The 23,579-nt window shown below is 43.3% G+C and overlaps 3 protein-coding genes across 4 annotated transcripts; 2 read left to right on the forward strand and 1 right to left on the reverse strand.

The window, feature by feature from the left end:
• The first annotated feature begins 498 nt into the window (after positions 1–498).
• LOC119139459 (TLC domain-containing protein 4-B-like) lies at positions 499–8,730 on the forward strand. Its single transcript, XM_037280136.1, has 7 exons — positions 499–775; positions 1,716–1,885; positions 2,460–2,549; positions 2,978–3,036; positions 3,172–3,266; positions 6,093–6,166; positions 6,849–8,730. Exons 2-7 carry the CDS (start codon positions 1,731–1,733, stop codon positions 7,165–7,167), a joined length of 792 nt encoding a protein of 263 aa, XP_037136031.1. The 5' UTR covers positions 499–775; positions 1,716–1,730; the 3' UTR covers positions 7,168–8,730.
• LOC119139458 (alanine aminotransferase 2-like) lies at positions 3,266–19,810 on the forward strand. 2 transcript variants are annotated; one of them, XR_005101362.1, is made up of 14 exons: positions 3,266–5,156; positions 10,120–10,237; positions 10,344–10,512; positions 16,826–16,915; positions 17,003–17,111; positions 17,196–17,329; positions 17,589–17,832; positions 17,905–17,984; positions 18,070–18,206; positions 18,314–18,488; positions 18,987–19,142; positions 19,212–19,324; positions 19,400–19,742; positions 19,778–19,810. XR_005101362.1 is itself a non-coding variant. In XM_037280135.1 (13 exons), the coding sequence occupies exons 3-13, from the start codon at positions 10,366–10,368 to the stop codon at positions 19,488–19,490; spliced, it is 1,476 nt and encodes a 491-aa protein (XP_037136030.1). In that variant the 5' UTR covers positions 3,266–5,156; positions 10,120–10,237; positions 10,344–10,365; the 3' UTR covers positions 19,491–19,808. The 2 variants fall into 2 exon arrangements, 1 of the variants encoding a protein (XP_037136030.1); XM_037280135.1 differs by having other exon boundaries at positions 19,400–19,808.
• pdia4 (protein disulfide isomerase family A, member 4) lies at positions 19,792–23,454 on the reverse strand. Its single transcript, XM_037280134.1, has 10 exons — positions 23,185–23,454; positions 22,756–22,903; positions 22,398–22,603; positions 21,947–22,085; positions 21,596–21,801; positions 21,355–21,513; positions 21,116–21,267; positions 20,822–20,978; positions 20,521–20,754; positions 19,792–20,439 (listed from the first exon to the last, which is right to left on the reverse strand). The coding sequence occupies exons 1-10, from the start codon at positions 23,258–23,260 to the stop codon at positions 20,024–20,026; spliced, it is 1,893 nt and encodes a 630-aa protein (XP_037136029.1). The 5' UTR covers positions 23,261–23,454; the 3' UTR covers positions 19,792–20,023.
• Between the last annotated feature and the right edge of the window lie 125 nt (positions 23,455–23,579).

Consider the following 23,579-nt stretch of genomic DNA (forward strand, 5'->3'; position numbering starts at 1 on the left):
TGGAAACCGTCAAATAACTCAAAGCACGGATTAAATTATCTTTACAAAATATTACGTCTTGACTTGTTACCGGTAGCGCTGGCGTGCCTACGGTAACCGAGAAAGCTCAATTCAAATAAAACCAAGCACGTTCTTGCCAAGGTTCCTTGTATTGACTTGTCACTGACGCAGCAGATACTGAGTTTCAAACTTCAATCGTTTTTTTCCTTTCAAGAAAAATCACCTTGCACACCTTGATTGGGTCATAGTTGCCCATTCTTCCTTGCAGAGTTGCACAAGTTCAATCTAATTGTTGTTGTCACTTGGTGGGAATAGAAATAAACTACAATAATAAAGTTAAATAATCAAGCAATTTCGATTCGGTGAACGATTCTTTTGAACGAATGCACATCGATAGTTACGATGATTATTTCTTTCGTGCAGCTTTAAGAAGGCTGCTGTAACTTGAGGCCGAAAGAGCAAAGTTGGGGCGGGCCCTGCTACAAGCAAGCATGCACCAATCACAACAACCCTCTAAAAAAAATCCTTCGTGGAACCGCTGCAAATATGCACGTTAGCCATCAACACCGTTTGTGGATAAACACACTGACGAGGAGCTTCCCCAGGCCGTTGCGCCAAGCTTCTCTTTAGCTCGTTTGTGCGTGTGCGTTTTATCCAGCATCGGCAAATATGATGGCCGGAGATATTACGCAACGCGTGCACCTTCGCTTCCAGCCGTGGGAACCTTTAGCAGCTGCAGGAGAGCCAGGCAGGGTGTCTTCATGAAAGTCGGACGGTAAGCGCAAGATTTCTCCTCCATACGTGAGACGACGATTTGGCCTTGCACGGAGGTTTTGAAAGTGACAGCACAATTACTGCAGTCAGTGTGGCAAACAATCGTTGTCTGGTGCAAGGAATGCAATGCTGAAGGCGAAGTTGGGCTTAATGTGTTTTCTCCTCACCATGTCTTACGCAAGCGCGTTTTAGCCGACGAACATAAAGCAAGCAAAACAAGGTCTGAGTTGCATGCTGCTGAACCACATATTTCTCTCCATTTTTGTGTGTGTGAAATAAATAATCAGCACGTCTTACACAAGCATATTCTTGCCCAATGTTAAGTCTGAACATGAAGCTGGCAACACCAAATCTAGAAACTACTCTTGCTTTTTTTTTTCTTTTTTTTTTTCTGGAAAGGAAATGCTTCTCATAATAATACCTTATACAGAAGTACATTTCAGCCAAGTATGCAATCTGGAGGTGACCACAAAAGGAAACGCATCTCTGTCACATCCTACAGAAACACACTACAGTTATCTCTTCAAATCATCTTTTTTTTTTTTCAAGAAGGAAGCATTGCATGCTTGTTGTATGTCATAACAAATACCAAGCAACTTATCTCACACAGACACATTTTTGCTCACTGTAAACAAGTCTCCAGTGTTTATCTCCAAATCCATTGTCTATGTCTGTCAACACACTACAAAACAATGTATTATGTTACTCATAATAATAATAATGGCTTTTGGATTGCATCACAACATTGTCTTGTTCCAGCCTGTCTTCTGCAAATTGTTGTTCAATGTTCCAAGCAAGATTTGGCTGAACAACAGTGAACAGCAGGTTCAATTTGGAATTTCACAACCCAACTGGCCACGTGTGAAGACACGTCAGTCGCTTTGCTTGCTGTTCAGTACTTGGCAATTCTGTCCATCATTTTATCAAACTGTCTTCCACAGTGGAGCCGGGTGGCCATGGACCCATTCAGCCAGCTTATCTTCACCATCTCGGTGAGCAGCTTCTTCACCTTCCAGTGGCTCTTCCACAAAGCCAGCCCCTGGGTGTCCACACGCGTCAGCTCGGGCTTCCTCCGTCTCAGCGATAAGCAGAAGGTGGAATGGAACTCCAGGTGAGTGGCAAGAAAAAACAAAATGCTCTTTTAACAGCCCAAACGTCTGTCATGTTCACCTTATCGGATTGATTCGAGGCAGTTTAAAGGCCAGACGCCACTTGCCGCCGCTCTGTCGATGTTCCAACCTTTTATGGGAACACTGCAGAAGACACGTCCTGTGCTAAGATCTCGGAGCGCTTTGAGGACATCGTTGAGCAGATTGGTTGGATGCGATACAACACAATTCCACTCTTGCCAACGTACATGATTCACTCATTTTCATTATCGCTCCTTATGGCTTTATTACTCATGATAGCACTCCATCATGAAATTCAAATGGTCACATGGTTTATGAGGGGAAAATCAAATGTAATGATTAGTAGGGATGGGTCCAGGCTCCGAGGCGGCTGGTTCTGCTATGACTCAGCAATATTGCTGATGTCACGGTGGCTTGGGAGCTCACCCCTCTGCTGTGTGACTTCTTGTTAGCCAAACGATTGATGCAAAAGCCCACTAAGCAGTCTGCTGGGAAATAATGACACCAATTTATTTAAATGTCTTTCTGATTTGGGTTTGATTTGATTTTTTTCAGGACAGTATCGACTCTTCACGCACTGTTAGTAGGAATCTTCTGTCTTTACATTTTGTTCTTTGATGATGCCGTCAACGAAGACCCAGTCTGGTAAGAGTGTTTGGAAAATGATTTTGTCTTCCTCTTTTGTGTTGTTTTTAACACTTCATTTGACACACATGTCAACATTTTCCCCCCCTACATAATTTTTAATTGTTTTTAAACTGACTCCAGTAATTATTTCAAAATTCCTCATAATGAAAGAGCTTCCAGAAATGATTATATCTCTTCACTTTTTCCAGATTTTATTGTCACAGCTTTGTTCCAAAACGTAATGAATTAATTTTCACATAACACCCAATAACGACATTATTGAAAAAGTCGTTTCACACAAAAATATCGACATTTCATTCTAGAAAGGAGGTTTTCCCAAATGGCTTCAATATGCACACACGAGGCACTCACTCATTAATAAAAAGGATATTAAATGTTCCAATTCAATATCAATTTATCATGAACATGATGTGCTTTTCCCACAGGGGAGATCCTACTCTAGTGAAGACGAATGTTGCGATCACAACAGGCTACCTCATATCTGGTAAGGGAAGCTTCACAGCTAATGCATTGAACATGACTTTTTTTTTTTTTAATCAGTTGCTTTCTTTTATATACTTTCCTCTTTTAATGTCCCCGCCCCGCTCTCTCCCCCCCGTCTTATCCTCCTCTTTTCCAGATCTGTTGCTAATATTTTACTATTGGAAGGCGATAGGAGACAAGTTTTTTGTAGTGCACCATCTGGCAGCGTTGTATGCTTACTACTATGTACTGGTGAGTGCCCTATTGTCCAATAGCAGAACGTGCAGGCAAGATGGGAAAGAGACGATCAAGGGTGAACAGCAGTCATTGAAATGTATTCATAAATTATCATTAATAATAATAATTAAATATATCACATAAATGTATTACTTTGAATTCAATTTACAGGTTGACACATTTCAGTTCAATTGTGATTGGACCAAAAAAAACAGAAATCCACTAAAGTCAATGACACACTTTGAAATGAAGACAATAGATAGTTGGAAAGAAATGATTTGCATTTTATGCAAGTTGTTAATGTAGAAGACCTTGAAGGCTTCTAACCCCACTTATGGACGCAAAAACACAAGTCTAATAATATTATGTAACACGATCGTCTTTACTTGTCATTGGTTGTGGAAACGCGTCACTGGGTTAGCACAGTTGCTGTTCACTCTTGGTTGACTCTCAAATTGTCTAGATCGTCAGTTCTCTGTCGCATAATGGTGTTGGAAATGACTGACTACATGGTATTTTTTGCATGGAATGCTCAACAAGGGTATTGGCTGTCGACCCCTCCCAATCTCCCTCTGCCTCACTTATAGTTTCTGTCCTTCGTTTGTTTTACTGACCTTGGCCCCCCCCCCACCCCTTTCTCGATATACTACTCTTGAATTTTAGCACAACACCTGCCTTGCATGCCGACGGCGGGGCTTTTCGGGTTTCCTGTTACCGTGCATGTGAACAAACTGTTTAACCTAACAACTGGCTGCATATCTGCAATAGCGTTTGTCATCTGTTTTTGTGCCAGGCGCTGGCTTTTCTCTTTTCCTTGCACTTTTTCTTTCAAGAGAAAATTGGCAAAGACATTAAGTGCTTAAGTGATTGGCCTTTTAAAAAAAAAAATGTTTACGGCGTTCAGTCTTCTGCCTTCAGTTCTCATGCTGCAGACTAGTTTTTCGAGTGAAACATAATTTGAAATGACCGACTGTAGTGAGTGGCTGGATCTCGCATCATAATTCCATCCATTTGTTTCCTTTCAATGAGATCATCTCATCCTCAAGGAGATGCTTGCACAGCTTGTTAAAGCATGCGTCCCTGTTTGCTAATGATGTCATTCGTCTTAACTCCCGAGTTCCATTTGTAGCCACGCGGGGGCAGCAAAAATACGTGGTTATAAAAATGTCACTTTCGCCAATTTTGGAGGAAAAGTGTGTATGCAAAGAACTGTCCTGTGAGCAGAGCATTGGCAAGTCTAAACAGGAGTGCTCAGCCTTATTTCTGTCTTAATACAAACAGAAGTTTTAAGAGACATCCATACTGTCACTGGACACTCATGACTGTCATCTGGTACAAAAAAATCACTCCAAGTGATGAGAATCGAAATTGTCTCCACTCAAGATATCATTTGCATTTGTACTATTTTGGTAAACCAGTCAAACTTGTCATTTGTTGTCAAAGTTTTATTAGTTCCCGTCCCAGCGTGTGTCTTGTGTGAGTGTTCACTCCAAAGGACAAATATGGATTCATCTCATTTAGCGACACGGCTCATTAAGTACGTTTACTGTAAGCGTCAAAGGTACAAGTTAGCATCATTTTATGTTTTCATTGTTGTCCTTCATCGCAAAGGTCTTGGGACGAAGACTCACCGGAATTTGTCTTGTTTTAACCTGCACCAATAGGAAACCAAAATACTTTTCGATGCATGCTCAATTTGGCGTTGTTTCTATTTGTCCCTTCATATTTGCTTCCAGTATTTTCAGGCATTTTATTGTTGTTCTAATCTTTCTGTCTCTCTTGTCTGTCCCTTTAACATTAATCGCCCCTCTTCAAACCCAATGTGCAAAGACTACCAAGTTTGCTTATGTAAACGCAGTTCATGCAAAAACTACCAAAATGGTGCGTGCGTGTGTGTGTGTGTGTGTTTGTATGTTTGCCAAGGGAGCTTGTGATCTAGATGAAGACCTCCTCCTTTTTTTTTTTTTTTTATTCCTGTCTTGTCTGCTGTTATTGCTGTTTGGTTGCACTGAGCAGATGTGATGCCCAGTCACAGTATGGACTTACCAGTTCCTAGAGGTACTAGCGTGCTCCTGCTAAGGTGGAAACTATTGTACACAAACCAGACGTTGATTTGTAAGCCTTAGTATGTCTATAACACTTTTATTTCAGCCAAGCAGGTAAGTTTCCTATTTGTATCGAATCAATTAGTTCCACTATTGAGATTCAAATATAGACAATTGGATAATACTGCATTTTCATTGGTGGGTCATTCCTTTTCTTGGCCACTTGCAATTGTGTACTCGAAAGTAGTTACATCTTTAATGAAGATGTTGAGAATGAATGTACTGTTAAAAAAAAAGTATATATTTTTGTCTGCATAGCTGAATGTATGTATGGATGTGTGTGGGGAAAAAATAATTGTATCCATCCATATTTTTTGATAGCCTCTATAGACGGCACATGATATGGTTGCGTGTTAAATTTTTCACCCCTTGAGGGCAGCACAAACAAATAAATGGGAGTACAATTAGCGCTTCCGTCCGGAACGTGCACAGATATGTATCTCATTGAATAGCTGCTAATAGGAGTAGTGTAATAGTACATTTAAAGCGGAATACTTTTTATATCCTAGTGAGAAGTACCAATAAGCATGTAGCCTTCACTTTTTTTTCCCCATTTGTCATAATATTCCCATTAAACGTGATTCAAATATTTATTGATTGCTTCTTGTAGGTCTAGTGTGAAATGTGATTTGGGAATTTGAATGGTGTCAGTGGTGAGCACCTCCCAAATGAGCTTGTCTTGTTTTGTGTACCTTTTTACGTCTACGTTGTTTTCCTCTCTTTGCTCTCCTTACAGGGCCATGGCATGTTGCCTTATTTTGCTAACTTCCGTCTGCTCGCCGAGTTTTCTACTCCATGTGTGAACCAGCGGTACGTACCATCGAGTAGAGTGTCGAATGCAACAAGGGTGCATTGTTGTTTTGGGTCAGACAAAAGTAGCGTATCACTTTCCTGGTTCTTTTATCTCAAACTAATTATTTGAGGTTGCATTACCTGACATGTTTCGACAAGCCGAAACATGTCAGGTAATGCAACCTCAAATAATTTGTTTGAGATAAAAGAACCAGGAAAGTGATTAACAAGTAAAAACAAAATGAACTTAGTACAAAAAGTAGCATATGCCAACATGGGAAACTTTTCTTCCCATAGAAAATAATAGAAAAAGTTAAGTGATGAAAAAATCAAAACTACTTGGACTGAAAATTTTTGAAAACTAAACTAATTGCGATTTTCTTTTCCCCCCCTCTTGCTCTTTTTTTATGGTTCGTCAATGTTTGCTCTTAAAGGTTAGGTTTACTCTCAAATAAAAGCAAATGAACCATGAATGATTATGAAAGCCAGTTTATCGACTTCGATTAGAGTTGTTAACTTCCTAAACAGTTTGAGTAAATCAGTTAAGGCCGATGACAACAATGATTGTAATGTTATTTGCTAAAATCTCATTGTGCTGTCTTTAATGCTGCAGGTTAGCACAGCTGATCGGACACAAAATGAAATCCACTAATGAGACAAGTGATGCATCTTGAATGTGTTGTTGTTGTCACTGTTGCAGCTGGTTCTTTGAGGTTCTAGGTTACCCGAGGACTTCCCGACCCAACATGGCAAACGGCGTGGCCATGGCCCTCGTGTTCTTCGTGGTGCGCGTGGCCGTCATGCCGGTCTACTACAGCCGCATGTACGCCGTCTACGGCACGGAGGCCTTTTACTTGGTGCCCTACGGCGGGCGCCTGGCATGGATCTGCTCCAGCATCTGCTTGGACATCATGAACGTCATGTGGATGCACAAGATCGCCCGGGGCTGCTACAAAGTGCTCCAGTCGGCACGCCGGACCAAATCCGGCGTGCCTCATGTAAACGGAAAGGTCGACTAGTGTCCGGGAAGCAGATGCCACGTGTTGGGATGTTAAAGGGAACGAGGAGGAACTATTTGAACAGCTGGTACCGTTACGACGGGCCACCTTCAAGCCATGAAATGAACTCCGAGCAATACTCCTGTGTTGCTTCATTTTTTTTAAAGGAACATTTTAGCACGGAGCCCAAACTGAAATTGTTTACTTACACTGGTTAAGACGCTTACACTGGTTAAGACTATTACTGCCAGAGATCGTCAATCCCATCAAATCCTTGAAGAACCATCTTTTTTTTTTGTCCACACCTCAATGTCTTTATTTGTTGTCACATCATTTTTCAGGGAGACGATGACAAAGGGTAAAGTTTGACTAAACTCGTGATGCTATTATTTAAGAGACTTGTTGGCAAAGTAGCCTTTTTATAGGAAAAGCATGAGATTTCAAACATATTATGTTGTTGTCTTTTTTTTTTTACATGTAGTATTTACGTATATACAGCCTGGAGTTTTATAATGAACAAAACGCACAGAGTACCTTTGGAAATCCCGAAAGGGAAGCTGAATGTCAATACTGTTTTGATGCTAACCAAGGCGATGAGGAATCGGATGAGTCAATCAGAATGAAGATCCGCAAAATAAATGTTCATGATAACACGGACATTGATTTAATTGATGTGTACAGGAGGTGAAACGAGTGTTATTTGTAACAAGCAGGTTTTTTTTAGATCATTTTATTTATTTATTTTTGCTTCAATTGATATTGCAATGGAGAGAATCAAAAGCTTGTATTGTCTATGTTTTAACAAAAAAGATGCCTCATTACATCCATCTTTTGTTGCCTTGTTTAACCAAAATGTAATCGCACATTTTTCTTGTTATGATGCCTATTTTTTCAGTTCAATTGCCTTGTCTGTCGGAATGTGATAGTGCTTGTGGTTTTTATCCATTTGGCGTTTTAACTGTTTACCAAGCCATCGAGTTACTGCTTTTCATTGCGCTGTATTAACGTTCACAGCTGTGCCAAGTTGCAGCGATGCTCACAAGGTGTTGGCGTTGCAGCTCTTCATATATTATAGTCACTTATCATTTGATATATGATAGTGGTCAGGATTCGATTGGAACTAAACAGACTATAAGGAAATGCACGATAAAGGTCATTTTGGTGCACCAGCTCTAACTGCATGTCACATTGCATGGGGATTGCACTCTTAGCAGATGTCATTCTGTTATCATGAGCATAGACACATGTACACAATGTTTACTTACTTACACGGAACATCCCAAAACAGATGTCTATAGTGATTTTCATATCCAGCTGAGAAATATTTAGCAAGGGAATACTTGAAGAATCTGCCGTTTATGATGATGTAGAACAATCTGGGCAGTGCAAATATCAATCAACCATGATGTGGTGATTCAGATATCAGTAGACGTAAGTCAGTCCAAAGGCCTCGGTTTAATAGATAGAGGATTGGCTGTAGGCAAGAGGAGGCTAAAGTGACATTCTGTGAATGTATTATTGGGAAATGAGCAAATATTGAGCATTACATTCTAATGTGTTCCTTATAATAAATGACAAATTGACTTGTGTTGTCTTATTTCTGGTTTTTCATCTGATGCTGCTTAAAGTTTTGAGGGAGTGTGCAGCTGGCATGCTGACTGCAGGAATGTCCACCAGAGCTGCAATCCCATCAAATGAATATTCCTTTTGCAATCTTAAGCCAAAGGCCAATTTTGGCAGTACATCCAACCGCAGACCACATGAAGCCACATCAGCCCAGGACCGCCACTAGCATCTTCACATTTCAAGCTACCCAACAGCTGCAGTAACAATCGATTGGCAATCGATTCATTGATTTTATAATAACAAATCGTTGATACATTTTCATTGCTTTCGATGTCCTCACGGCCAGGAAGAGAAAGTTGAGTGACCTTCCCAGTCCCCAGAGTGTTTCAGTGTCTTGTTTTCCACATGTTTGTGACACCCACCCTTGCCTTGAAGCTTAAATAGAACTGTGGCGCATCACACGCACTTATCCCAAAAGGCCTGCTGACTTTGGCTGTCCATTGAGGAGAGTGAGCTGTGATGCAAATCCTTGCAATTTGACCTTTGTAGAGAATGGTATACAGTGGGTCAGCAGAATAGTTTGTGTGCTGCACGATGCTTCCCATAAGCATGCGCCACACTGTTTTTAGTCTCGGGATCAAATGTCTTTCCTACACCCCTTCCAGGACACCTGTGCTAGACTGAATGGTCACATACTGTTCATTCTCTGTACAAAACAGCGAACTCTCTCTCTGAGCATTAGAAATGCACATTTCTTTCCTTCAAGTTTTACTCAAGACATATTTTCAGAAGGTTGGTGTGTGTTTTTTAAATTGTATTGTATTTTATTGTTATATAGATGTTTTCCAGTGTCTGCACCTACTGTCAATGCAGACACTGAGGTGGGTCATAAAGCCAAACAAGATACAATTTTTCACCTTGCAGAAATGGTAAATGTTCGTAAATGAGTGTCAATCCTAAATCCCAATGTGTTTAATTAACATGTGAGTGTAAATACTCACAGGCCTCAACCACGCTTACAATGCAGGACAACATTTATTAAAAGCTCATTGCAGTCTTGTGACTACTTTTTCCTGAGTTGCTTTGACATGAACCCACTGTTACTTTATTTTGTCTTATTATAGCTATCTGACTTGACGACTATGACATTTTCTGCCCTTGATGTTGCCCTGTAAAAAAAATCGAATCTTCCTAAACCCACCCAAAAGAGAGAGCAATCCATATATAAATGTTCTAAAGACGCATTTCGGGATCGAGCTCCCGCAGTTTGGTGCGAGACTGTACCTAATGGTGTGTCCTGTAAGTGCGTCTCCAGAGATGGTCTCTTTTCCGACGGGCCCTGAATGCGTCACGCCCTCATTGAAGTTTGTAGAGAAATCCACCAACCGCGCGCTCTACAGGGCAAAGGCGTGCGTCAATATGACTCAATAGCCACTCGAGGCGAAGAAGATTTGTAGAAAGGGACCACTACGCTGTCGTTATCCTCGTCCGTCGCCCGTTCGACTTGATCTGCTTTGAACAACTGGTAAAAACAACCTCGGTTTGACTTTTACCTCCTTGTGCACGCACGCATGGTCGGCCGGTCGGCCGGTTGTTTTCACGCAGCTCATCTTTTGTTGCACTTGCGTCAGGTAGCGTCAAATCCTGCACAAAATGTCTCAGACGGAAATCAACGTGGCGTCCTCTCGGGGGAAGGTGCTCACTTTGGACACTATGAACCCCAACATAAAGCAAGTGGAGTACGCGGTTCGTGGTGCCATCGTGCAGCGGGCAGTGACGCTTGAGAAGGAACTCAAAGCGGTAAGTTGAGTGTGACGAGAAGCCATTTGTTGACCTTACCATTTTAAAACCTTTAACCGCTCTTTTATTGATCGACAAACATCAGCTATGTGACCAGGAAGTCGACTTCCGTCTAAAGTTGTCACGCTCTCGAAACTAAATGTGCAGGGTGTCCTCGGTTTGCGATGGCGTTTCGTTGCTATGGCGACAACGTAAGACCTAGGCTAATGGGTGTCCTTGGTGAAAATGTGCAATGTCCACCCCTTCCTCAAAGCATTTCAGACATTTCAACAAATGTGTGCTACAAAACCTTCAAAGACAGTTGACAGGTTAATTTCGATTTGCATAGCATGTGTGGTGAGCCAACAAAACTTGGTACCCGCATGAGCTCCAACGTATGCAATTATGATAGCGACAGGATAGTCGAGTCTCCTCAGATATAAGAACCAGAAATTATTTCTATCAAATATCAATTTGTAATGCTCGTATAATTTCTTTATTTGAATACATCTGAAGAACAATTGTATAACCATCCATAAAGGGTGATTTGGATCATGTACAGATTTTTTTTTTTTTTTTTTACCCACCACAGTGCATAAACATCTCCGATTACATTTTCCTGTGGTCATATTGATCCGTTGTGTTCTGCTAAGTCGGCGTTACAGTGACACTTAAACGCCGTAATGCAACACGCCCTGCAGTCTTTTGTCCTCAAAGTGCACTTAAGTGGTTTAGCCTGATTCGATAGCCGAGCCCAGATTTGTGGAGAAGAATGCGGTCAATCTCGAAAAGTTATTACATAAGAAGTGAGGGAACATTCTCTGGCCTCTTTTGTCCTGCTGGCTTCGCGTGGCGCTCTCCTCCCCACAGCCGGCAGAGTTCATTGGACGACACTCCGGCTGTGAGGCCCAACAGCGTTCAATGTTTGTTTTCTCCGTAAGGAGCTTCAGAGAAAGCCACACACAGCGATTGATACTTTTTGTTTTGTGCTCTTGAAAGAAAAACAAAAAGCCTGGCTATAAAGAATGTCTGATGGATGCACTGCATTTTCAATTGCATTAGGCCCATCCCAGATAGAAGCTACCCAGATGCACTGCATAAATGGAGAGATTAGAGGCAATGCGCACAAATGAATGTTTCAAATAATAGCTCGCCAGATTAAAAGGCGTTAGATAATAGAGCTTCAACCAAATTTTACTTCTGAATCCATGTTTAAAAAAAAAAAAGATCTTTTCTTTATCGGTCATGAGGGTTTGGATGCTGAAGATGTAATCTGAGCAAGGACTTCCTGCCAGATCTCTGACTGGAAACAGTTTTCAGGGCAGCTCAGCAGAATCGAGGTGTGTGTGTGTGTGTGTGTGTGTGTGTGTGTGTGTGTGTGTGTGTGTGTGTGTGTGTGTGTGTGTGTGTGTGGGTGTGTGGGTGTGTGGGTGGGTGTGTGGGTGTGTGTGTGTGGGTGTGCTGACATGTTTGGGCGTGATGGTCACCTGACTAACCCTTGGCACGGATATATGCCAACAGAGTGTAAGTACATTTGAATCAGGCAATAAAAAAACAATCTTTGGCATTCTCAGGTCAGTCCGCTTGGAAAAATGCTTAGTAAGAAGTAGTCAAATGTAAACTAAGCAGCGTTGTTTCCTGCAGCTAGCTGGCTGGCCTGCCTGCCTGCTTCACAGGTCTGCGTTGTGTAATCAGCGCCTGGTGGCTGCTGTCCTCGGCTGTGAACAGCAGCCTCTTTGTTGTGCAGCCCGCCACGAAAGAAGAAACACCAAGCATCCAATCAATCGGTCATTTTCAGAGAAGATAGGTCCAAAATGTGGCAAGCAGGATGAGTCATTTGGTCTGCCACAACTTTGCACAGAAAATGAAAGCCAGTTCGGCTGAGGTCAGCAAACATCTTCAAGTTCAGCATTATGCAATGCTATTTTGGTGGAGCTTCCCAAAAACTTGAAAGCAGCATCTTCACTGTCTCTGCTTTTCCAAGTAAGCGTGTCAAATAATGATTTTGACAGATATATAACTCAAGACAAAGTCTATTTGGACAGCAGCCAGTCAAAGTCGCTTGCAAAGTCCATTGTCACATTGCGTCATCTGATAAACGGCAGCAGCTGCAGCATGTTGGCTGCCATAAGCAGACACGCAGAAACCAGAGCAGAGCTCACAAGGAGGACATTAAAAGTGGGACAAAAATCACCCGCTGATATTGTTTTTATCAAATAGCTTATGAATAAAACCTTCGTTGGAAACCCTAACCCTAGCTTTAAAACCTAGTTCGAAACCCTAACCTTGGTTTAAAACCCGAGTCAGAAACCCTAACCCTAGTTTGAAGCCCTAATTAGCGATGGCAAGACTCCTTGGAAACCCTAGTCGGAAACCCTAACCCTAGCTTTGAAAGCCTAGTTCGAAACCCCAATCTTAGAAACCCTAAAAGTAGTTGGAAACCCTAACCCTAGCTTTAAAGCCTAGTTCGAAACCCTAACCTTGGTTTAAAACCCTAGTCGGAAACCCTAACCCTAGTTTGAAGCCCTAATTAGCGATGGCAAGACTCCTTGGAAACCCTAGTCGGAAACCCTAACCCTAGCTTTGAAAGCCTGGTTAGAAACCCTAATCTTAGACACCCTAAAAGTAGTTGGAAACCCTCGTTGGAAACCCTAACCCTAGCTTTAAAACCTAGTTCGAAACCCTAACCTTGGTTTAAAACCCAAGTCGGAAACCCTAACCCTAATTTGAAGCCCTAATTAGCAAGGGCAAGACTCCTTGGAAACCCTAGTCGGAAACCCTAACCCTAGCTTTGAAAGCCTAGTTCGAAACCCCAATCTTAGAAACCCTAAAAGTAGTTGGAAACCCTAACCCTAGCTTTAAAGCCTAGTTCGAAACCCTAACCTTGGTTTAAAACCCTAGTCGGAAACCCTAACCCTAGTTTGAAGCCCTAATTAGCGATGGCAAGACTCCTTGGAAACCCTAGTCGGAAACCCTAACCCTAGCTTTGAAAGCCTGGTTAGAAACCCTAATCTTAGACACCCTAAAAGTAGTTGGAAACCCTCGTTGGAAACCCTAACCCTAGCTTTAAAACCTAGTTCGAAACCCTAACCTTGGTTTAAAACCCGAGTCGGAAACCCTAACTCTAGTTTGAAGCCCTAATTAGCGATGGCAAGACTCCTTGGAAACCCTAGTCGGAAACCCTAACCCTAGCTTTGAAAGCCGAGTTAGAAACCCCAATCTTAGACACCCTAAAAGTAGTTGGAAAACCCTCGTTGGAAACCCTAACCCTAGCTTTAAAACCTAGTTCGAAACCCTAACCTTGGTTTAAAACCCGAGTCGGAAACCCTAACTCTAGTTTGAAGCCCTAATTAGCGATGGCAAGACTCCTTGGAAACCCTAGTCGGAAACCCTAACCCTAGCTTGGAAAGCCGAGTTAGAAACCCCAATCTTAGACACCCTAAAAGTAGTTGGAAAACCCTCGTTGGAAACCCTAACCCTAGCTTTAAAACCTAGTTCGAAACCCTAACCATGGTTTAAAACCCGAGTCGGAAACCCTAACCCTAGTTTGAAACTCTAATTAGCGATGGCAAGACTCCTTGGAAACCCTAGTCGGAAACCCTAACCCTAGCTTTGAAAGCCGAGTTAGAAACCCCAATCTTAGAAACCCTAAAAGTAGTTGGAAAACCCTCGTTGGAAACCCTAACCCTAGCTTTAAAACCTAGTTCGAAACCCTAACCATGGTTTAAAACCCGAGTCGGAAACCCTAACCCTAGTTTGAAACTCTAATTAGCGATGGCAAGACTCCTTGGAAACCCTAGTCGGAAACCCTAACCCTAGCTTTGAAAGCCGAGTTAGAAACCCCAATCTTAGACACCCTAAAAGTAGTTGGAAAACCCTCGTTGGAAACCCTAACCCTAGCTTTAAAACCTAGTTCGAAACCCTAACCTTGGTTTAAAACCCGAGTCGGAAACCCTAACTCTAGTTTGAAGCCCTAATTAGCGATGGCAAGACTCCTTGGAAACCCTAGTCGGAAACCCTAACCCTAGCTTGGAAAGCCGAGTTAGAAACCCCAATCTTAGACACCCTAAAAGTAGTTGGAAAACCCTCGTTGGAAACCCTAACCCTAGCTTTAAAACCTAGTTCGAAACCCTAACCATGGTTTAAAACCCGAGTCGGAAACCCTAACCCTAGTTTGAAACTCTAATTAGCGATGGCAAGACTCCTTGGAAACCCTAGTCGGAAACCCTAACCCTAGCTTTGAAAGCCGAGTTAGAAACCCCAATCTTAGAAACCCTAAAAGTAGTTGGAAAACCCTCGTTGGAAACCCTAACCCTAGCTTTAAAACCTAGTTCGAAACCCTAACCATGGTTTAAAACCCGAGTCGGAAACCCTAACCCTAGTTTGAAACTCTAATTAGCGATGGCAAGACTCCTTGGAAACCCTAGTCGGAAACCCTAACCCTAGCTTTGAAAGCCGAGTTAGAAACCCCAATCTTAGACACCCTAAAAGTAGTTGGAAAACCCTCGTTGGAAACCCTAACCCTAGCTTTAAAACCTAGTTCGAAACCCTAACCTTGGTTTAAAACCCGAGTCGGAAACCCTAACTCTAGTTTGAAGCCCTAATTAGCGATGGCAAGACTCCTTGGAAACCCTAGTCGGAAACCCTAACCCTAGCTTTGAAAGCCTGGTTAGAAACCCTAATCTTAGACACCCTAAAAGTAGTTGGAAACCCTCGTTGGAAACCCTAACCCTAGCTTTAAAACCTAGTTCGAAACCCTAACCTTGGTTTAAAACCCGAGTCGGAAACCCTAACTCTAGTTTGAAGCCCTAATTAGCGATGGCAAGACTCCTTGGAAACCCTAGTCGGAAACCCTAACCCTAGCTTTGAAAGCCTGGTTAGAAACCCTAATCTTAGACACCCTAAAAGTAGTTGGAAACCCTCGTTGGAAACCCTAACCCTAGCTTTAAAACCTAGTTCGAAACCCTAACCTTGGTTTAAAACCCGAGTCGGAAACCCTAACTCTAGTTTGAAGCCCTAATTAGCGATGGCAAGACTCCTTGGAAACCCTAGTCGGAAACCCTAACCCTAGCTTTGAAAGCCGAGTTAGAAACCCCAATCTTAGACACCCTAAAAGTAGTTGGAAAACCCTCGTTGGAAACCCTAACCCTAGCTTTAAAACCTAGTTCGAAACCCTAACCTTGGTTTAAAACCCGAGTCGGAAACCCTAACTCTAGTTTGAAGCCCTAATTAGCGATGGCAAGACTCCTTGGAAACCCTAGTCGGAAACCCTAACCCTAGCTTTGAAAGCCGAGTTAGAAACCCCAATCTTAGACACCCTAAAAGTAGTTGGAAAACCCTCGTTGGAAACCCTAACCCTAGCTTTAAAACCTAGTTCGAAACCCTAACCTTGGTTTAAAACCCGAGTCGGAAACCCTAACTCTAGTTTGAAGCCCTAATTAGCGATGGCAAGACTCCTTGGAAACCCTAGTCGGAAACCCTAACCCTAGCTTGGAAAGCCGAGTTAGAAACCCCAATCTTAGACACCCTAAAAGTAGTTGGAAAACCCTCGTTGGAAACCCTAACCCTAGCTTTAAAACCTAGTTCGAAACCCTAACCATGGTTTAAAACCCGAGTCGGAAACCCTAACCCTAGTTTGAAACTCTAATTAGCGATGGCAAGACTCCTTGGAAACCCTAGTCGGAAACCCTAACCCTAGCTTTGAAAGCCGAGTTAGAAACCCCAATCTTAGACACCCTAAAAGTAGTTGGAAAACCCTCGTTGGAAACCCTAACCCTAGCTTTAAAACCTAGTTCGAAACCCTAACCATGGTTTAAAACCCGAGTCGGAAACCCTAACCCTAGTTTGAAACTCTAATTAGCGATGGCAAGACTCCTTGGAAACCCTAGTCGGAAACCCTAACCCTAGCTTTGAAAGCCGAGTTAGAAACCCCAATCTTAGAAACCCTAAAAGTAGTTGGAAACCCTCGTTGGAAACCCTAACCCTAGCTTTAAAACCTAGTTCGAAACCCTAACCTTGGTTTAAAACCCGAGTCGGAAACCCTAACCCTAGTTTGAAACTCTAATTAGCGATGGCAAGACTCCTTGGAAACCCTAGTCGGAAACCCTAACCCTAGCTTTGAAAGCCGAGTTAGAAACCCCAATCTTAGAAACCCTAAAAGTAGTTGGAAACCCTCGTTGGAAACCCTAACCCTAGCTTTAAAACCTAGTTCGAAACCCTAACCCTTTTTTCAACCTTCGTTATACCAGGAATTGACATTCCAAAGCTCTTTTCCAAGGCTAAATGTTTATTGCGATTCATTATGCTTCAGTCTCCTGTTGTATTTTGTCTGCAGGGCGCCAAGAAACCTTTCACTGAAGTCATCAAGGCCAACATCGGCGATGCCCACGCAATGGGCCAGAAGCCCATCACATTTCTAAGACAGGTTCGTCAAAGCAACAATCAGAGCAAAATCCTCTTCATATCCACGCCAGCGCTTTTGATGGAAACCTCTTTTGTTTCTCGTGCTCAGGTGTTGGCAATGTGCGCTTATCCGGAGCTCCTAAAGGACAGCGCATTTCCAGATGACGCCAAGCAACGGGCACGGCGGATTCTCGAGGCTTGCGGAGGTCAAAGCATAGGTCGGAATAGTCCCAACCATTTGCTTCAATCATTTCCACGAGCATAAACGAGCAGCGATCCACTAAGGTTCATTTTCATTCAAGGCGCGTACAGCGCCAGCCAGGGAATCGAGTGCATTCGTCAGGATGTGGCACGCTACATCGAGAAGAGAGACGGCGGGATCCCGTCCAGTCCGGACAACATCTTCCTTTCCACTGGGGCCAGCGACGCCATCGTGGTATGAGGTCATCTGCTTGATGGGATTTCTTCACAGCCGCCATCGTTCCACTTGCACTCTAGTTAATGAGTTAACTCTGATGTACTTTGCTCATCTCTCTTCGCTCTACCAGTTTATTCCCTGCTCAGTACACAATTGTGGACAAAAGTATTGGGACACTTGACACTCAAGGTGTTTGCGGTTGTCTACAACATTCCGAATAATAACACACAGCGTTTGGGTTTGCAAACGTCTCCCTTCTTCATTCGTCACCTCGCAGACCATGCTGAAGTTGATGGTGAGCGGCGAGGGTCGCACCCGTACGGGGGTGATGATCTCCATCCCTCAGTATCCTCTGTACTCGGCCACCCTCGCCGAACTGGGTGCAGTGCAGATATATTACTACTTGGATGAGGGCAAGTGTTGGAGCCTGGACGTGGCGGAGTTGAGAAGGTCCCTCCAAGCGGCGAGGGAGCACTGTAATCCCCGTGTGCTCTGCATCATCAACCCCGGAAACCCCACTGGTGACATTTTTAGCACTTCACACTTACATTGAGGGTAAGCTCCTTTTGATATCTGGCTATGCCATTTTGCAGGTCAGGTCCAGAGCAGGCAGTGCATTGAAGACGTGATCCGTTTTGCGAAAGAGGAGCACCTCTTCCTCATGGCTGATGAAGTAATTAGGATACTGACATGATAGTGTTTATGCACTTTCCTTTGATGAACATAATGCTTGAAATTGCATTCCATTTGCTTTTTAGGTCTATCAAGATAACGTGTATGCTGAAGGCTGCAAGTTTCACTCCTTTAAGAAAGTTCTCTTTGAGATGGGACCAGAGTACTCGAGTACTGTAGAGTTGGCCTCCTTCCATTCTACCTCCAAATGCTACATGGGAGAGTAAGTCACCAGACATTTGCAACAAACCTTATCGGCTACGTTGTTGCCGTACAACATTTTTTAGTTGATTCACATGTTGATTAGTTCATTGTGTTTGTGGCCATCAGGTGTGGATTCCGTGGAGGATATATGGAGGTAGTTAATATGGACCCGGAGGTGAAGGTTCAACTTCTCAAACTGGTTTCAGTGCGGCTATGTCCTCCCGTCCCTGGGCAAGCTCTCCTTGACTTGGTGGTGAATCCTCCTCAGCCTGATGAGCCCTCTTACAACACTTTCATGAAGGTCTGAATATACACACCAACAAAAAAAAGTACACGTGCTTTAGCTTTTAAATGAAACCTTTCTAGGAAAGGTCAACTTTTCAACTGCAGTTATGGTACGTGTACTACTGCCAATATCCTTTAGAGGGCGCACTTGGCAAACAAAACGAGTTCTACATCAAACTTGCCGTTGTAGTTTTCAGTGGTGTTATTTGTGTCAAGGCAGACTTTTATTGGGCCTTAGACTGCGGGGTGGTCATTGGATTTGGTTTAACTAATACAATTTTGACGGTGTCAAAAATCTTTTTGGTAACGTTCCCTCATACACTTTTAGAATGATCACTCTCAGCTCATGCCAACATTGACCACAAGAGGGAGACAAAAGCAATACATTGTATCAGGCCCACACTTCTAATAATGCTAATATAAAACATTGTCAGGTTGAAAAATACTCAGAGCTGCTCTTATTACATGCTGTTTGATGTGACGTGCATTTTCACAAATTGAAATGTTTGTTCAGGAACGTACTGCAGTGTTGGACGCCTTGGCAGAAAAGGCAAGGATGACTCAGGAGATGTTCAACGCAGTACCCGGTATCACATGTAACCCTGTGCAAGGCGCCATGTACACGTTCCCCCGCATCACTCTACCTCAGAGGGCAATCGACAAGGCCAAGGTGTGTACATTGTTTTAAACTCCAACACTATTTTTTTGGTTTTAACTGAGCACAATGCTGACTTGACAGGAAGAAGGTCTTGTGCCTGACATGCATTACTGCATGAGGCTATTGGAAGAAGAGGGCATCTGCCTTGTGCCAGGTAGCGGCTTCGGGCAGAGAGAGGGAACTTTCCATTTCAGGTTAGCGCATTTACAGCTGGAGTTAAAAACAAAACAACCAACAGAAATCAACCTTCATTTTCTTCCTCTGTCCAGGATGACCATCCTACCACCGACTGAGAAATTAAAGATTGTGCTGCAAAAAATCAGTGCCTTCCACCAACGCTTCACTCAAGAGTTTTCTTAACCGTTCCAAGTAGCACCCTTCGATAAGTGCCTTTATCCGAACAAGTAGCATCAAGATCGTAATTTTTGCATCATTAGTATTTGTAGTTATTAGAATAGCTTAGTTCATAATGCATGATGCACTTTCCTAAACAGTAACCTTGCCAAATAATTGCGCAAAATGCCACGAAGAAATGCTTTTGTCTTGTAGTGTAACAATCAAACACAGGTGCCAACTGGAACATAAAAAGTGCTTTTCAAATGTGATTAAAACACTTGTAACATTTGCTTTTTATGGTACAATTAAAATGAGCCACGTTAGAGTGTTGGCCAACAAAGACATGGTTTGGTTTTATTTAAAAACTCTCAGAACCCACATGCTTTTCAGAAAGCAGGAAAAAAAAAAATGAACATGAATGAACTAAAATGATGAACTCTAATCATAGCAACTCAGTAACAGTTGACACTGATGCTTGGTTCCCTTCACCTTCCCACGTGTTCCTGGGCCGCTAGTTGGGACTTTGGCGGCACAGTTTGAGTCCATACGTGATCTTTTCAAAGCTCGTCTTTTGTGCTTGACAACTTTGTGGCATGTTCTTCTACAAATTTACTGAAGGCGTCCACTGTTCTGTCGCCTCCTTCAAATTTCACAGGATTGTGTTTGCTATTGCTCGGGGCAAAATATATCGTGGGGAAACCCTCCACTTTGTACTTGTCGTCTGGAATGTCGTTAGCGGTGGCGTCCATCTTGGCGATCACCAAGTTCTTCTCACCTTTGTACTTCTTGCCCAAGGCCAAAAACTCAGGCTCCAGTTTTTTACAGTGTCCACACCAAGGAGCGTAAAACTCGATGAGGACATCATTTTGAGTGTCCATGACGATTTCATCAAAGGTTTTTCCCACCACAACCTTCACTGGCCCTTTGTTGTTCTTGGGCACAGGCTGGGACTTGATGATGGGCTTCAGCTTCCCTGTTGAAAAACATGCATGTGATTATTACAATGTGTTTGTTACAAAACACTTATGTTAATCATACACAAAAAAAACCTCACCCTTTTTGAAAGCCATAATAAATTCCCTCAGCACATCAGAGTCAAAGTCATCAGGCTCCATGGCGAACTTTTTCCCACCGTCCGCCAGAATAGCAACATTGACGTCCTCGCCGCTCTCACTCAGGCCCAAAGTCTTCAGCTCATCCGCATAGTCTTCCTCATCAGCGATGGCAAACGTGTACTCAGGGAAGTCCTTGGCCACCTCCAACACCTTGGACCTCCAGAACTGTGTGGCTAAACATGCACCACACTGGTTTAAATGTTGTGCCACATTGATTACTAGCGCAGGCAACACAAATACCTTTCTTGAAGTCATAGCTAAAGTCAACTCCGTAGTACACAATCACGAGTGGCCTCTTTGTGTAGCGCTTGGCGTCATTGCTTGGCTTTCTGTGGCCCACCAAAGAGGTCACATGCTTCTTGAAGAACTCTTGCACATCCGACGCTGAAGTGGAGTCCTGGCAGGGAAAAAAAACATTAACAAAAAACCCCAGAATTTTATTCTGGAGACAGCTTTAGCAGATGTAAAGAATTCAGTAGCCAGTGACTAAAATGATTCTGACGTAGATGCGTGTGTTTAGGTGGGGGTCGTTACCTTTAGTACAAGAGTGTGTGATGCTGGCTCATATTTAGAGCGGAACCTTTCTGACTGAGTGATGACCACCTGGCCAGGCGACGCTTTGAGCAGCTTGGCCACGTCGGAGCTGAAGGTGTGACGGAAGGTGAAATCTTCCCTGAGCGAATGACCTGCCATGCAGACAGGAGAGTATCAGACAAACAAGTGCGGAAAAAATACATTCCCTAAAGGCAAGCAACAATTTGGGTTTGACTTACAAGCCTCGATGTAAGTCTCGTACGCTGCATCCTCCTCACTGGAGAAGACGCCAACAATGATGGCATCGTCACCGTCTTTCAGTAGCTCCTGCACTTGTTTGGCAGCCTGCACCTGCTTGGAGGGAGGCCCCGCCTGCTGGCTCATGTAGTCCACAATGCCTGCGGACAACACAAAGCAGCAAGTCAGCGCAAAGCTACCGCGTTTGTGTTGGCCGTAAAGCATGAACGCCGCGCCGCGTACCGTGCTTTTCTCTGGGCCCGTTGTAGTCGAACATTTTGCCCTTCCTGAAGATCTTAAGGGTGGGGTAGCCGGTGACATCAAAGCGGGAGGCAATGTCGGACTCTGTGGTGGCATCAACTTTGGCGAGGGGGATGGGCGGCGAGCGCTGGCTTAACTCCTTGGCTGCCTTCTCGTATTCAGGTGCCAAGCGCTTACAGTGTCCACACCTAGAAGGTGCACAATACACAAGTGTTACTTTTTTTACACAAGTGATGGCAATTTTTAGTTATTCCCTTTCCTAGATGAGTGTTATATGCAAAACCCCAAACCAGGCCCTCACAGAGAAAAGGTGCGAGACCCCTGGATCCTTACCATGGAGCGTAGAACTCCACTAGGATGATGTCGGCATTGTTGACCGTCCCGTCAAAGTTGTCCTTGGTCAGCACCAGCGTGGCTTCAGGTGGGGGCTTCCAGCCAGATTGAGAAATCTCTTGGACACGGGCCACAATAGCTACAGGCAAAACAAAGTCAGAGCAAGACTGAAGTGTCCGTTCAAAAGTATGGGGACAGGACGTTGAAAACGCATCACGTAAACCTTTGTCCATTGGTAACACATAACACATAAGCTAGCATTCCTGGCACAACAACACACTTTCCAATCTAATACTAATTGCGTTGCGCTATCTATGCTGCACACACAATCAATGATACAGTACAACATAAGCATGTCTAACTATCCTGTAAATTAGACTACCTCCGAATAGTTGTCTTAACATAAATAATTCTGATGCAAATGAATTAACATTTAGCGCATCTCCCTTACCCTTCTCTGTTCGGTCGCCATCATAGTCAATCGCCTCGCCTTTTTTAAAGATCTTGATGGTAGGATAGCCCGACACCTCAAACCTGCTCCCCAAGTCCTTTGCCTCTGTGGCATCAACTTTCGCCACTGGGATAGGAGGCTGGTTCTCCTTCAGGATCTGTGCGATATTCTCGTACTCTGGCGCAAACTGTTTGCAGTGGCCGCACCTGCACAAAAAACAAAATCTATGACTTAAGATTTGATTGAGGAAAATAGACATGTGTACATGCGGCAGGCAGAGCATGACAATGCCAAGGCTTTGGCACCAACTCCTATTTATATCTAATTATTTATCCAGAAAATAAAATTGAAAGGGTACCATGGAGCATAGAACTCAATGAGCACGGTGTCTTTGCCCTCCATGAAAGTATCGAAGTTGTCATCGGTTAGAACCAGCACTCCATTCTCCTCTTTGACTTCTGTGTCGTCGTCGTCATCATCTTCATCGATATCCTCCTCGTATTCTTCTGAAGCCGAAACACGGCAGCGAGAGCAAACATGATCATTTTGTAATGTGACGTCACGAAAACAAACCACGATCCAAGGCGACGTGAAAGCTCATTATGTATTGTTCAATACAGTCTTCTCCACCCACCTCACAGAACAAGCTAAAGTTTTGCAGCTTAACTATCAACGTTAGCTTGTTAACATCACCGGCAATTACATTTTTAAATGAGTGCATTTAACGTGAAGTCAGAGCATTACATAATGCAAAGGAATACTTCGAGTCTGGTGTTTTTAAACTCACCATCTTCACATCCGCATACGGTCGTCAAGTGAGCGACGCCGAGTAGCAAAATGAGCAGTAATGCAGTCTTCCTCATCGTCCAAAGACGGTTGGCTTCGTACTAACAGTTAATTTGACAATTTTGTAATGGTTCTAATATCACCAAATATGGAGAGCCTGGGTCAATCCCAATTTATGACCGCAGGTAATCTTTTAGCTTTTTGGTTTCGAACAAGCTAATAACCACTCGGCTAATCACGGCACTCTATCTGCAACTTGTCTGAGCTGCCACGTTCTGATTGGCCGTCACTGCCGCCCCTTGTCCAATGGCAAGCCGCCACTCCATGAAGCAACAGAAAACGTAATCGCGCGAGATTGGTCGGTTTGATCGAATCGTTTCCTCTTTGATACTCCAG

This window comes from Syngnathus acus, chromosome 20 (assembly GCF_901709675.1).
Source record: "Syngnathus acus chromosome 20, fSynAcu1.2, whole genome shotgun sequence".
Lineage (NCBI taxonomy): Eukaryota > Metazoa > Chordata > Actinopteri > Syngnathiformes > Syngnathidae > Syngnathus > Syngnathus acus.

What these genes read in the sequence shown, in the direction of transcription:
- LOC119139459 (XM_037280136.1), top strand. Translation starts at nt 1,731, where the DNA reads ATGGACCCATTCAGCCAGCTTATCTTCACCATCTCGGTGAGCAGCTTC. An exon ending in AAGGTGGAATGGAACTCCAG is followed by an intron (nt 1,886 to 2,459) that starts GTGAGTGGCAAG and finishes GATTTTTTTCAG; the next exon opens with GACAGTATCGACTCTTCACG. An exon ending in AACAGGCTACCTCATATCTG is followed by an intron (nt 3,037 to 3,171) that starts GTAAGGGAAGCT and finishes CCTCTTTTCCAG; the next exon opens with ATCTGTTGCTAATATTTTAC.
- LOC119139458 (XM_037280135.1), top strand. Translation starts at nt 10,366, where the DNA reads ATGTCTCAGACGGAAATCAACGTGGCGTCCTCTCGGGGGAAGGTGCTC. An exon ending in GGGCCAGCGACGCCATCGTG is followed by an intron (nt 17,330 to 17,588) that starts GTATGAGGTCAT and finishes GTCACCTCGCAG; the next exon opens with ACCATGCTGAAGTTGATGGT. An exon ending in GGGCAATCGACAAGGCCAAG is followed by an intron (nt 19,143 to 19,211) that starts GTGTGTACATTG and finishes CTGACTTGACAG; the next exon opens with GAAGAAGGTCTTGTGCCTGA.
- pdia4 (XM_037280134.1), bottom strand. Translation starts at nt 23,260, where the DNA reads ATGAGGAAGACTGCATTACTGCTCATTTTGCTACTCGGCGTCGCTCAC. An exon ending in CGGGCCCAGAGAAAAGCACG is followed by an intron (nt 21,514 to 21,595) that starts GTACGCGGCGCG and finishes TGTTGTCCGCAG; the next exon opens with GCATTGTGGACTACATGAGC. An exon ending in TATTATGGCTTTCAAAAAGG is followed by an intron (nt 20,440 to 20,520) that starts GTGAGGTTTTTT and finishes GTTTTTCAACAG; the next exon opens with GGAAGCTGAAGCCCATCATC.